We start from the raw sequence: 13,501 nt of genomic DNA on the forward strand, positions 1-13,501 counted from the left end.
GCAGGGAGCTTCCCTTGCCTACATTTGATGTGCCTTATTTTAAATATATTGATGAAGAAGATGAGGAAGATGAATGGAGTAGCCGCTCACAGTCTTCAATTGAGGATGACTCTGTGGACTCTCTGCTTTCTGATAGATATGTGGTGGTATCGGGGACTCCAGAGAAGATTTTGGAGCACCTTCTGAATGACTTGCACCTGGAAGCAGTCCAAGACAAAGAGACAGGTAAGGTACAAATTGTATTCTATTCCTAGAACACAGCTTTCTGTGTCCTCTTTTACTGTTTGTGATACTGTCTGCACATTTGGCTGACAAATTGGCATGTAATAGTGCATATAATGACCTCTGCTGTTAAGGGTTCTAAGTGGTGCATTTAAACTCACATGCTGGATCTGTCAGGTGATATGCTCTGTTTATCAAAAGGAAATCAAATCAAAAGGAAATCAAATCCAGGCCAGTGGGGTTTTATTTTGGTTTTGTTCCCTCTGAAATTCTCACTAGTCCTTGTTGAAAGCCAGCTGACTAATGTCACTGCCTTGGTACCGGATGTCAAATATAAGGAGGAAATGTGAGAACCTGGCAAATAGAATGTGTTGAACTGGGGCGCACAGCCTTTGGGCAGAAGTATCAACAATTAATGAAAGTATTCAGCAGCTACATGCTTCACAGCAACTTCGGCTTTTTTCATAGATGGCTTTACGTTGTTGCCTACATTGCACAAGCTGCAGTGTCTATTATACAGTATTCGTGTCTCTTCAACCAGAGACTGTAATTCTTTGTAGCCTGCAGCTATTATTATATTGATCAGACAACTTGATGCACAGTTTATGTAGCAGTTCAGTCTTCTAACTAAATACAAATTTTGCCACCATCAAAGTACATTTGGCATATCTACTGCTTCTTAAAAAGTCGTACAAACTTCCTTCAAAGCACAAGATATAGTATATAAGAGAATGTAGTACTTGTGTGTCTTCAGCTAGAGATTGTAATTTGTTCCAGCTTGGAGCAAATTATTATATTGATCAGGCTACTTGACATGTAGTGTATTTTTCAGCTTGATCTCCTGGCTAAATGCACAGTTTTCTGTCACCCGAGCTCCTTTGGTAGTTTATCAGGAGTGCCTACAACCTGAAATCTATTTACAGTTTTAGTGAATGTAGTTATGCTGGTGAAGTGCTGCTCCTTGAAGTCTTTAAACTACAATTTGAGGACTTCAGTAGCACAGATATAGGTGTGAGGTTTTTTGCAGGAGTGGTGGGTGAAATTCTGTGGCCTGCGTTGTGCAGGAGGTCAGACTAGATGATCATAATGGTCCCTTCTGACCTAAATATCTATAAGTGTCAGCACAAAATCAACCTTCAGAGTTTCAAAATGCTGCTGAAGGGCTGTGAAATGTAGCTGGCTGGAAATGAGTTGGTATTTTTTATTGTTCCCAATGGAGTTAAACTGCACATTCTCGATGCTTGTGTATATGCCCTACTACAAATGAGATTACTAAGAATAAACATGATTAAAAGGATTAAAGTGACCAAAAGTATAAATAACATCTGTGACTCCCATAGGAATCTTAGTGTCAGGTTCTCAGAGCAAGTCAGTAGTTTATTGTTGGACACAATGTATTTTCTTACCAATGATGCATAATTTACCCAAAGAATAATCCAAAAGAAATGCAAACTGTCTGATTATTATGATCTTCCCTGTGCTGCTTCTGTCTGCCTAGAGATTAATATATTGTGCAGAGAAAGCACCACTGTCTGATTGTTCTGCTTCCTTAGGTATAATCATAATAGTGCTGTGTATAAATGTACTTGCACCAATTCTCAGGCTGAATTACAGAATTGGTTCATGAAAGGATATTCCTGGCAAAGTAATTCAGATCAGGGAAAAGTTCACTTATGCATATTAGCATATGTAGATTTGGGGAGATTAACTGGCCACTCCTATAAACTGCTGTTAGTTTTGTTCATAACCTCATAATCCTACTAGAGAATGTTGAGGTCTTTAGTAATGTTCTGCATTATTTTTTAAGTGTAAAGAATTGCTGGCGTGTCTAAATCAGATATCTAGTATATCTTGACTTTTTATTACCTCTGTTTTACCTCCCTGCTTATTTTTTCCCATGGGGGTCCCAACTCAGCTGTTCATTAGCATCTTTTTATTGTTCCAGAGTGTGGATGAAAAATTGCTTTTAAAACTGGCACTAATGCCACTGTTTGACTGGCTGTAAGGAGATGATAATATATCCTTTTAGGTTGAATGTCTCCTCTCTGCAGTGTGGTCAATAGAAGCTGGGTACTGTTCAGAATCCAAGAATTTAGAGTCTGATGATGGATTCAGATTTCCATAAAAACAATGAAATGGCCAGCCCTAAACCATGACCAGTTTACCTGTAGTTACATGACAACACAGTTGTCTATGTGCTGTTATTGTTTTCTTTTTATTTATACAGTAATATAGGGCTTATCTTTAAAAGATTGACTTTGGGTGCTACATTTTCAAATGAAGGCACAGTGGAGTCACCTGTCAAAATTCATGCAAGTCCATTGTGGAACCACATACTTCACACTGGCTGCACAGTAGGTACATGCAAATCTTTGTGGTAGCACCTACAGGACCTATGCGGATGCCTACAGAGCAAAGCCTCAGGCTGTGGGGACTGTTTCAATGCAGTGTAGGCTTCTGGGTGCAGGCTGGAGCCTGAGCTCCAGGACCCTCCCACCTCACAGGGTCCTAGAGTCTGGGATCCAGCCCAAGCCTGGAAGTTTACGCTGCAGTGAAATTGCCCTGCAAGCCCGAGTCAGATGGCATGGGCCAGCTACGGGTTTCTCATTGCAGTGTAGACTTATCCTCAGTGGACAACAGAGATAGTGGCTTCTCTGTTTGCCTTGAAGCTACTTCTACCGGTTATTAGGGAACACTCTTTTAACCCATTCCACTGACATACATTCAGCAATGACACTGTTATGTTGCAGAGTAATGACGTCCTGAGTAATTTGAACCATTACCTTTGAAGGATGGTACAATTATGCTTTAACTGACAGCAATTGGGTGTATACAGTCCACCTTCCCAGAAAGCTGAAGGCATAGTGATGTGCCCTTTACTTAATAGTCTAAGATGGCTTGTAGGTCCCCATTTTTTTTTTTTGAAACCACAAAGAATATTGTTAGGGTTGATGGTTCAGTATGACTGGCTCTTTGGCACTGATCTGTAACTGATGTGAGAGAATTTGCACTCCAGTGGACGTTACAAAATCAGGATAATTTAGTTTTAGAGAGAAAGAGAAAGTAACACACTGCGCTAACATATGTGATCATTTCTTTCTCTAGCACTTGGTCCACAGAGAGGATAAGAGCCTACTATTGCTATCAGCTAACAGTCCTTTACATAGAAATATTTTCTGTTGATATTTTGAGAGACTTTGGAAACTTCCCCCAAAACTCTGTGGGAAACTCGGTAAAGTAAAAGAGCAAAATAAATGACAATTTAGTTTTTATTTTCATGTTCATAGGGAGGAATAAGAGTTTAGCAGAGTTAACATGCACTAGAGCATGTAATATAATAATGTTTTCAGTTGTTGAGAAAAATAAGCTCCAGTATTAACCCTAAAGACCCACAACTTTCCTTCACTTATATAGATTGTGAATGTATGTTTTCTGATCTTTAAAAACTGGAGAGAAGAAAATAAAATATTAGAATTTTTTTTAAAAAAAATAAAGATTGTAGTAGAATATGTTACAATAGCCAAGATGAGTTGTTTGCAAATAAATTTCAACGCTAGGCTCAAGGTTAAAATTTTACAGGACCTTTAGCCAGTAAATTACTGGTGGTTTTTAAGTTATTGGGTCAGCCGAAGCTACAGAATTAATAGAATAATCTACTTGAGGGGATTTAAACTGAATAAAGCTAGCTAATTTCACAGGCAATACAATTGCAGGGAGAGTATTCCCCCACCCCAGTCACAGAAGTCTACTTGGTACTGCTAGGGGAAAGGAAAAAACGTAGGAAGCCAAAGAAATTTTTTTTTCTTTATAATGTTTAATTTTTCCATCTGAAGCTCTTACACCACTGGTGATCTATTACAGAAGGGGCTCAGTCCTGTGTTCCTTGAGTTTCCATAACTCCCCTTGATGTCTGTGGGAGTTTGGGGTGGACAAGGAAAGCATGATTGTGGACCATAATGACTAAAGACAAGTTATTGTAGTTTGTATAACTAAATGGTAACACTGCATTAAATGTGCATTACTGCTACCATGTTACCTTCATATATACCTTGGCAGTGCAGCTCACCTGTTAATATCCTGATGTTATAAAATATGATGGTATAGCATAATTACTACACCCGATGAAGTCTGAGTGAAGGGGTGGTGCACAACTGCCACGCTCTTTAAATTTGTGCTAAGTACAATGTACTATGATATTCATAAAGGACATGCACTGGTTCCAGACTCTAGAAGTAAAACCCACCATGCAAACTAAATTTCCATAGTGTGGACCCAATTGTCCTATCTGCTTGTGTGACCAGAAAGGATAAAATTCTTATGGGCCTGGGCAGGTGGCAGGGAGGGAAAGGCTCAGAAGAGGGCAGTGCCATCTCCACAGCACCATTTACTTGTTTCCCCTGGGCCTGCTGAAGCCCCTCCAACAGGATCTCTGCACGGGCTGGGCTCTTTTTGGGATATAGGCCCAAGCTCAGAGGGCTAGTGTTAGGAGAACAGCTGCTGTTCCACCCTACCTTGTCTCCACCATACCTCACCCCAAATCCATGGGTCTTACTCCATAGTGTGGCTCCCTGTGGGGAGTTCTGGGGGCAGTGGCTGAGGATGGAATAAGCCATGCTGCCAAGGAGTTGGAGGGAACTGAGAAGGATTGTAGGGGTTCAACCCCCTTTTGCTTTCCTTGGGGTAGAAGACAAACCCCAACCTCTTGATGGAAAAGTGGAGAAGAAACAGAGTTGCTTAGCTGTCAGATGGTAGGCCCCCTGTACTTTTGGACTTCTGAGAGTCAGATTTGCCAAAGAAGAAAACCAACCTACAGTATGTCATTAGGCAATAATAGTACATCATTCCCACCCCCCACCCCCGCCGATTTTTCCCCATTGTAATTAATTTCTTTACCCATACTAACTGATTGCCACCTCTTGCCGTGTTAAGAGGGCAATTGGCAACTTTAGAAGGGCCAGCTCTATAGTTGTGCTGTCATAAATATAAAGGGAAGGGTAAACCCCTTTGAAATCCCTCCTGGCCAGGGGAAAGCTCTTATCACCTGTAAAGGGTTAAGAAGCTAAAGGTAACCTCGCTGGCACCTGACCAAAATGACCAATGAGGAGACAAGATACTTTCAAAAGCTGGGAGGAGGGAGAGAAACAAAGGGTCTGTGTGTCTGTCTATATGCTGGTTTTTCTGCCGGGGATAGACCAGGAATGGAGTCTTAGAACTTTTAGTAAGTAATCTAGCTAGGTACATGTTAGATTATGATTTCTTTAAATGGCTGAGAAAAGAATTGTGCTGAATAGAATAACTATTTCTGTCTGTGTATCTTTTTTGTAACTTAAGGTTTTGCCTAGAGGGGTTCTCTATGTTTTTGAATCTAATTACCCTGTAAGATATCTACCATCCTGATTTTACAGGGGGGATTTCTTTATTTCTATTTACTTCTATTTTTTTATTAAAAGTCTTCTTGTAAGAAAACTGAATGCTTTTTCATTGTTCTCAGATCCAAGGGTTTGGGTCTGTGGTCACCTATGCAAATTGGTGAGGCTTTTTATCCAACATTTCCCAGGAAAGGGGGGGGTGCAAGTGTTGGGAGGATTGTTCATTGTTCTTAAGATCCAAGGGTCTGGGTCTGTAGTCACCTAGGCAAATTGGTGAGGCTTTTTACCAAACCTTGTCCAGGAAGTGGGGTGCAAGGTTTTGGGAAGTATTTTGGGGGGAAAGACGTGTCCAAACAGCTCTTCCCCAGTAACCAGTATTAGTTTGGTGGTGGTAGCGGCCAATCCAAGGACAACGGGTGGAATATTTTGTACCTTGGGGAAGTTTTGACCTAAGCTGGTAAAGATAAGCTTAGGAGGTTTTTCATGCAGGTCCCCACATCTGTACCCTAGAGTTCAGAGTGGGGGAGGAACCTTGACATGTGCATTACTGAATTGTACTGTATTTATGCCTTGCTGCAGTAGTATTGTAAATGGCTCACAACAACATTGCATAGACTATTTAAAACGTTAGACCTTAGTCCATCCTGTGCTTTGCTGCATATTGGGCTACCCGCATTTGCCATCCTTGCCTATCAACTGCCCTTCTCTCCAAATCTTCCCATTTTATGTTGAGGTGCTTGATGTCGTTCAGAACTGTTTGTTTCCATGTTATTCGCGGTCTTCCTCTCTTTCTTCTTGTGTTTTCTGGCTTCCATTCCAGGGCAGTATTTGGTAAGCGTTCTTTTTCCATTCTCAGCACATGTCCCAGCCACTGATGTCTTCTTTTGTAGATTATTTGTGAGAGGGTGCCTTGTCCAGTCATTTTTCTGACTTCTTCATTCATCTTCCTATCTCTATGTTACTCCCAATATTCTTCTCAGGCATTTGTGGTGGATGCATCCAGCTTTTGTGTATCTTTCTTTGTCAGTTGCCATGTCTCACTGCTATATGTTGTGATGGTAATAACAATTGCTTTATACACATTCAGTTTTGTCTTGAGGGAGATGTTTTTTGAGTCTTCCAAATGCAGCGTTTGCCTTCCTGATTCTTCGTCTCTCAGAACTGGTAAGATCAAGTAGAAGCAATGATTATAATCTAATCAATATGCCATGCCACTTACCTTTCCAAAAAGTAAATATGGATAGTTTTTAAAGAGGGTAGGCCCATGGCACTCCTTAGTTTAAGGGTTTAGGACCTTCCTGAGACACAGGACTGTGGAGCCAAGATACAAGTTGCACTTTTGCACAATCTTTGGACCCCAGATATTCTTCCTGAGATGGACTATATGGAGTTAAAAGCTCAAATATATCAGTAGGATAAAGTCCATTTATAGCTTTGAAAAATTACAGTGAAGAATTTGGATTTAGTTCATACACCAGCTGCTGGTGCAGAGGGGCAAAGTGGTGGATAGGCAGAATCTCTTCTGCTACCCCCAGTTTAATTCTCATGGCCACATTCTACACTAGCTGCAGGCTACAGATCAGCCCCTTATATAGCCTTATATGCAGTGCATTGCAGTAGTCCAGCCTCTCTGACACACAGACGTGCATTATGTTTCCTGTTCAGTAGAGCAGGTTTGAACATTTTTGACTAAATGAAATTTCAGCTAAATATGCTCTTTCAATAATACATTCTAATATGGAATGAAAACAAATGTCAAAACTTCAGAAGTGGCCACAAAATGGAATTGTCATCCTCTGGGAGGTTCTACTGATGAGTGCAAGGAGGAAGCACCAAATATTGAGCCTTAAGAAAGTAAAACAAAAAATACATGACCAAACTCTGAGGTAAATCAGAAGCGTATGTTTTACCTTCTATGTGCCGCTTGAGGCCTAGTTATCCTCTCTCTGGATCAGTGTAAAACCTGTGTGAGAGGGGTTTGCGGCTCTCTGTACTTTCTTATATTTCCTTAATCCCTTTCCTCCCACTTACTGATACGTAATTTACAACTCCTTATACTTTAGCTCTGAATTTGGCTCCTAAATCAATAATGATGCATTACACATCACATTACACATCCACAATACATACAGTGGATTCAGTGCTATCAATTCTACTTGGGAAAACATATAGTTGCCCCTTTCTTGACTAGCAGCAGATTTGTGGCCTTGCAACTCAGTTTGCTGTTAGAGCAGAAATTGGGAGACACAGCAGAGTAATTCTTGGTGCATTTCTTTATGTGCAGAATTTTCACAAGTCTTGTTCCTTGAATGGAAGAGGTCACAAAGAGGAGCACACTGACAATTCCCTCTTTTAGTGTCCTCAACCAATCTTTGCACCACTGTACTCTACCAAGAGGCAGCTCTCTTGGGCCTCTGTTGTCTTTGACTCTCTCTCCAATCTAACTGCTAAAACAGTGTTGTTTCCCTTTCCTGTCTTATCCTCTGGGCTTTTTACCTGAGAAATCACCTGTCTGAAGCTATTCACCCAGGAGTGCATGGTCTTGAAAAGCAAAGCCTGCTCATCGGTTGTCCTTTTGTGTTGCTCCTGTACAACACAAAGGAACCCTAGGAAGGTTGACGACCCATTGAGACAAAAAAGGGTGCGTGTACATTAATGACTCACATAACACTTGTGACTTTAGCACTTTTGCCATAGCTATTTAGTAGGAAGTTGTTTCATATAAAAACATAGAGCTTCTTCCTAAGGCCTCCCTGTAATGTTATATAACATGAGAATTGTGCCTTCTTAGAGGTTAATTAGAAAATAAGTTTGTGATTGTGGGAGTGTGGGGAGTTGGAGTTACGTAAATATGCTGAAAACACACAAAACTATATCATGAAATACTTACTCAATGTTTCTTTCAGAGAATACAGCCCATGCACTGTACTCAGGGAATTCCAATGTTTCCAGTATAGTCTGGGTTCAAAGTTGCTATAGTACAATGATTTTCTTGTGAGATTAGCATTTTCTGAGAAATGAAAAAGAGCACATTCATTACCCACCCACAGCATGTGAAGGAAGGACTCGCTCACAGAATAGGGATCGGCACTAAGTTATAGTATGTTCATTAAAAACCTGAAACAAGTCTGTTCTAAAAAGATTTTCTATAAACTAAATTTACTCCCCTGCTATTAATTCTCTCCACCCTTTCCTCAGAAATTCCTCATAATGAGGCCGCAGTTCAAACAGTTTTGCCATATATAGAAGCCGAAATCCTGGCCTTTTGTGTTAGGAGCAGTGTTGGTTTTGATTACAGCCAAATTATAATTCACAGTTACTTTAACAGATCTGCATCTTGCAATCTATTATTACTGATCTGTGATATCTTTGTGGATACTGTACTGGTGCAATTGCTTTCTTTTCCAGCCCTCACTTTAGCCTTTCTACAGTAAGACCTTATGCTGAAACTAACATACAAAGAAGTAAAAAAAAAACCAAAACCAAACCAACAATTTCCCCTCTCTCCCTGCACCCTCCCCTCCCGCCCATTGCTCACAAATTGGTTTTGTGATTATTGATTAAAATGGAGTTTTAGGTTAATTCTGAATGTGTATCCCCCAAAAGTAACTGCAAAATTTTGAATTGCTCTTCAACACCAAATACCTCTGCTGCAGCACAGTCTGAAACAAGTGTACAAATACAGCATTGCCTACGAAAGCCATACTATGGCTTATGTAAACTGATGCAAGAGAAACAGACTTTCATTTAAAATGTCCAGCTCGGACGCTGTAGAGCGGTGGCCACAGGGAACGGGTCCTGATCCTCTACCACCTGGCCCCAGCGGAAGCTAGCAGGGCCCGCTGCTACTTTCTAACTTCCACCACTAGCATGCACTTCAGAGCTTATACCAGCTGAGCAACAGTTGTAATAGAGCTCAGCTCCATTATGCACTGTCCCCTGACAAGCCACTTCCTCTCTCTAATTGAGGGGGCAGCTGATGTAGGAAGCAGCAACACAAGCAGATATTCCTCCTACATGGGATAATTCTCCTGTGAAATCTCTAGCCAGTTTAAATTGAAATTCGGCAGATGGTGCAGACCAGAGAATTCAGGCACTGTGTTTAATTGTGGATGGCTCTAATGAGAGCACTGTTATGAAACTTCAGATGTGTTTGTAAAAAGGAAATATTTGAGCAAGATGCTCTTGGCCCCGTGCAAAAGCTTTATGAATTAGAGGGACGTTGGAAACCTACGTGTGTTCATAATGCATGCTCTAGGAGCAAAGACTTGATCCTCAAGGGGGCTAAGCAGTACTTTGGGATGTTTAGCATCTCTCAGGAGATGCTATAAGCTGTGCATTTAGGGCCCAGACCTGTACCACTGAAATCAGTATGAGTTTTGCCACTGACTTAAATGAGAGCAGGGTTGAGCTACTTTGATAGCCAGAAAGAGTGCCTTTTGAAATCAGGGAGTCCAAAGCATCACATGCTAAGTGTCATCAACTTTTTTGAGTGTTACTAGTTCTAGCAAAAGGAAAGATTTGGAATAACATCAGCTACTGAAACAAAATAAATTGCATGTCTCTTTTTACATTTTTTTTTTTTTTTTAGACAAGGTGGAAAAATAGCTGCTCGACTTGCGATTGAGACAGCAGCTCCAATAGCAGTCAGTGGAGTCGCACTGAAATCATAAGATGACCCTCTCTCAGTTCAGAAATATCTGTCACATCTTTCCAAAGTAAACTCAGTATCCTGTCTCTGCAGTTTAAAAAGTCATGTTAAGTGGGCTTATGAGGGATGCAGCCAGAGAAATTTTGGGGCAAAGTAAATGGGTGCAAAAATCAATGTAGACAAAAGAGGGATTATCGATTGATGTCATTTTGTTGACTGTTAATTACAAGCATTTGCTGATGTTTTGCTGTGACAGCATTTTGATTCAAATTGTGATTTTATTCTTTCGTTTGAACTTGAACCTTGATAGAGCTGCAAAGTGCTAAAATTAGAGATGTAAACACCGAGAGGTCATACTGTTTACATGGGGAATGATATGGACCTTTTAAATGAAGCCACGGTGGCTTTTTATTGCCCTTCTTAATTCTATTTCTTTTTGCCCTACCTCCTCCAAATTCCGTTATCCCTCTTCTTCCTGCCTTTAGGACTTTTTCTGGATTCAACAATCAAAGCTTCTGTTTCAACTCCCCCCACCCTCTTTATTACCTAGCATTTGTGGATGTGTGTTGATCTACTCGTAGAGCTCTCTGGAAAGGACAGAATAGATTAACAGAAAAATTAAGTAGATAGAAAGACAAATCCTGATGTCTTCGTTGCCCTTTCCTAAATGTGATTTTTAGAGCTCCATTGTCAACACAATAATGAAACCCTTGTGCATGGAAACTGGAGCTCCCTCCCACTGATCAATGTAAAGCCTTGTCTGTGTGATTTTGTTTGTTGTTGTGGATGTCAGTACATCATACTGACTACACAGCCATAAACTGGATGCAAAAACCCTACTCCAAGTAGCATGAGTCAAATCCCTGGTGTGCACTTCATTAACATTCCCTAAGTAACAGTAAGCTTACAACATTTTAAAAAATATTTTAAAATACTGGAATAAAATGGAAATCTCTAGCTATAGGCAAATGATGACATTTAGAATATTAAAGTGACCACTGCTTTACCGCATCTTCATACCTAAACCTTGCTGTCCCTGAAGATAACTACATAATAGGCAGTTAGAGAAATTCTGACTTCCTATTTGAGTATATACCAGCAAGAGACCTGCAATATTGGTAGGCAACAATTTGAGTACCTCAAAACTCCGCACAACCCACCTGTTTTCTAAGAAGTTAAAATACCTCCATTGTCATGCCTCTTTCTGCTTCACAGTTATTAACAAAGAACCCTTTCTGAAGGGGAACTGGGTGATTCCTGGAACTGGTAACTAGATACATAGCCTTTTTCTTATAGGTCATTGGTTCAATTCGTGATTGTTAGAGTTAGTTCATGACCATTTGATGGCCCGTGTGAAATGAGTTCATGGAGGCAGGGGTGTCCATGTCAAACTGCCATCTCACTGGGCAGTAAATAGCACCCATCTTGTAATTCTCAGTAGAAAAGGACTGACTGACCATGGAGACTGCCCCCTTACCCTTCACTGCTAGAGCTGGTCCTCCAGAACAGGGCAGAGGCACATTGCTGGGGGCAGAGTAATATGGCTGCTGCCCATGCTGTCCTTGTGATTTCTAGGATTCCAGTCTCTACACCTGTAAATCAGCCCTGGTCTACACTATGAGTTCAGGTTGAATTTAGCAGCGTTAGATCGGTTTAACCCTGCACCCGTCCACACAACAAAGCCATTTTTGTCAACTTAATGGGCTCTTAAAATCGATTTCTGTACTCCTCCCCGACTAGGGGATTAGCGCTGAAATCGACATCGCCGGGTCGAATTTGAGGTGGTTGTGGATAGAATTTGACGGTATTGGCCTCCGGGAGCTATCCCAGAGTGCTCCATTGTGACTGCTCTGGACAGCAGTCTCAACTCGGATGCACTGGCCAGGTAGACAGGAAAAGCCCCGCAAACTTTTGAATTTCATTTCCTGTTTGGCCACTGTGGCAAGCTGATCAGCACAGGTGACCATGCAGATCTCATCAGCAGAAGTGACCATGGAGTCCCAGAATTGCAAAAGAGCTCCAGCATGGATTGAATGGGAGGTACTGGATCTGATTGCTGTGTGGGGTGATGAATCTGTGCTATCAGAACTCCATTCCAAAAGACGAAATGCCAAAATATTTGAAAAAATCTCCATGGGCATGAAGGACAGAGTAGAACAGGGACCCGCAGCAATGCCGCGTGAAACTTAAGGAGCTCAGGCAAGGCTACCAAAAAACCACAGAGGTAAATGCCCGCTCGGGGTCAGAGCCCCAGACATGCCACTTCTGTGATGAGCTGCATGCAATTCTAGGGGGTGCCCCTACAACTACCCCACACCTGTACGTGGACTCCTACAAGGGAGCCTCATGCAACAGGGATGAGGATTTTGGGGACGAGGAAGATGATAGCGCACACCAGGCAAATGGAGAAACCATTCTCCCCAACAGCCAGGAACTGTTTATCACCCAGGAGCCAATACCCTTCCAACCCGGGCTCCCGGACCTTGAAGGCGGAGAAGGCACCTCTGGTGAGTGTACCTTTGTAAATATAATACACGGTTTAAAAGCAAGTGTGTTTAATGATTAATTTGCCCTGAAGACTTGGGATGCATTCGTGGCCAGTACAGCTACTGGAAAAGTCTGTTAATGTGTCTGGGGATGGAGCGGAAATCCTCCACGGACATCTCAGTGAAGCTCTCCTGGAGGTACTCCCAAAGCCTTTGCAAAAGGTTTTTGGGGAGGGCAGCTTATTGAGTCCTCCATGGTAGGACACTTTACCACGCCAGGCCAGTAGCACATAGTCTGGAATCATTGCATAAGAAAGCATGGCAGCGTGTGGTCCTGGTGTTTGCTGGCATTCAAGCAACAGCTGTTCTTTATCTCTCTGTGTTATCCTCAGGGGAGAGATATCATTCATGGTCACCTGGTTGAAATAGGGGAATTTTATTAAGGGGACATTCAGAGGTGGCCGTTCCTACTGGGCTGTTTGCCTGTGGCTGAAAAGAAATCATCGCCGCTGTTAGCCACGCAATGGGGGGAGGGGTGAAGCCATCATCCCAGAGAATTGGGTGTGTGTAGGCGGTTTAGTTGGGTTTGTGCTGCACGTCAACCCAAAAACATCAGCCCCGCCTTTTAAATGGCCAGTGTGTCTTTTTTTCAGTTTAACTCTCCCTTTTTTTCCTGCCGCAGCTGCAAATGTTTCAACGCTGCCACTGGCATCTTCATCCCAGAGGTTAGCGCAGATAAGAAGGTGAAAAAAACGCACTCATGATGAAATGTT

General features: G+C 41.7%; 1 protein-coding gene across 1 annotated transcript in view; it reads left to right on the top strand.

Annotated features, from left to right (window-relative positions):
* RAPGEF5 (Rap guanine nucleotide exchange factor 5) overlaps positions 1 to 13,501 on the top strand; it is a 223,447-nt gene that overhangs the window by 139,636 nt on the left and 70,310 nt on the right. Inside the window, exon 11 of the mRNA XM_077809349.1 lies at positions 137 to 225. Within this exon, the coding sequence (XP_077665475.1) occupies positions 137 to 225 (89 nt within the window). The remainder of the gene's footprint in view (positions 1 to 136; positions 226 to 13,501) is intronic.

This window comes from Eretmochelys imbricata, chromosome 2 (assembly GCF_965152235.1).
Source record: "Eretmochelys imbricata isolate rEreImb1 chromosome 2, rEreImb1.hap1, whole genome shotgun sequence".
NCBI classification, from domain to species: Eukaryota; Metazoa; Chordata; order Testudines; family Cheloniidae; genus Eretmochelys; species Eretmochelys imbricata.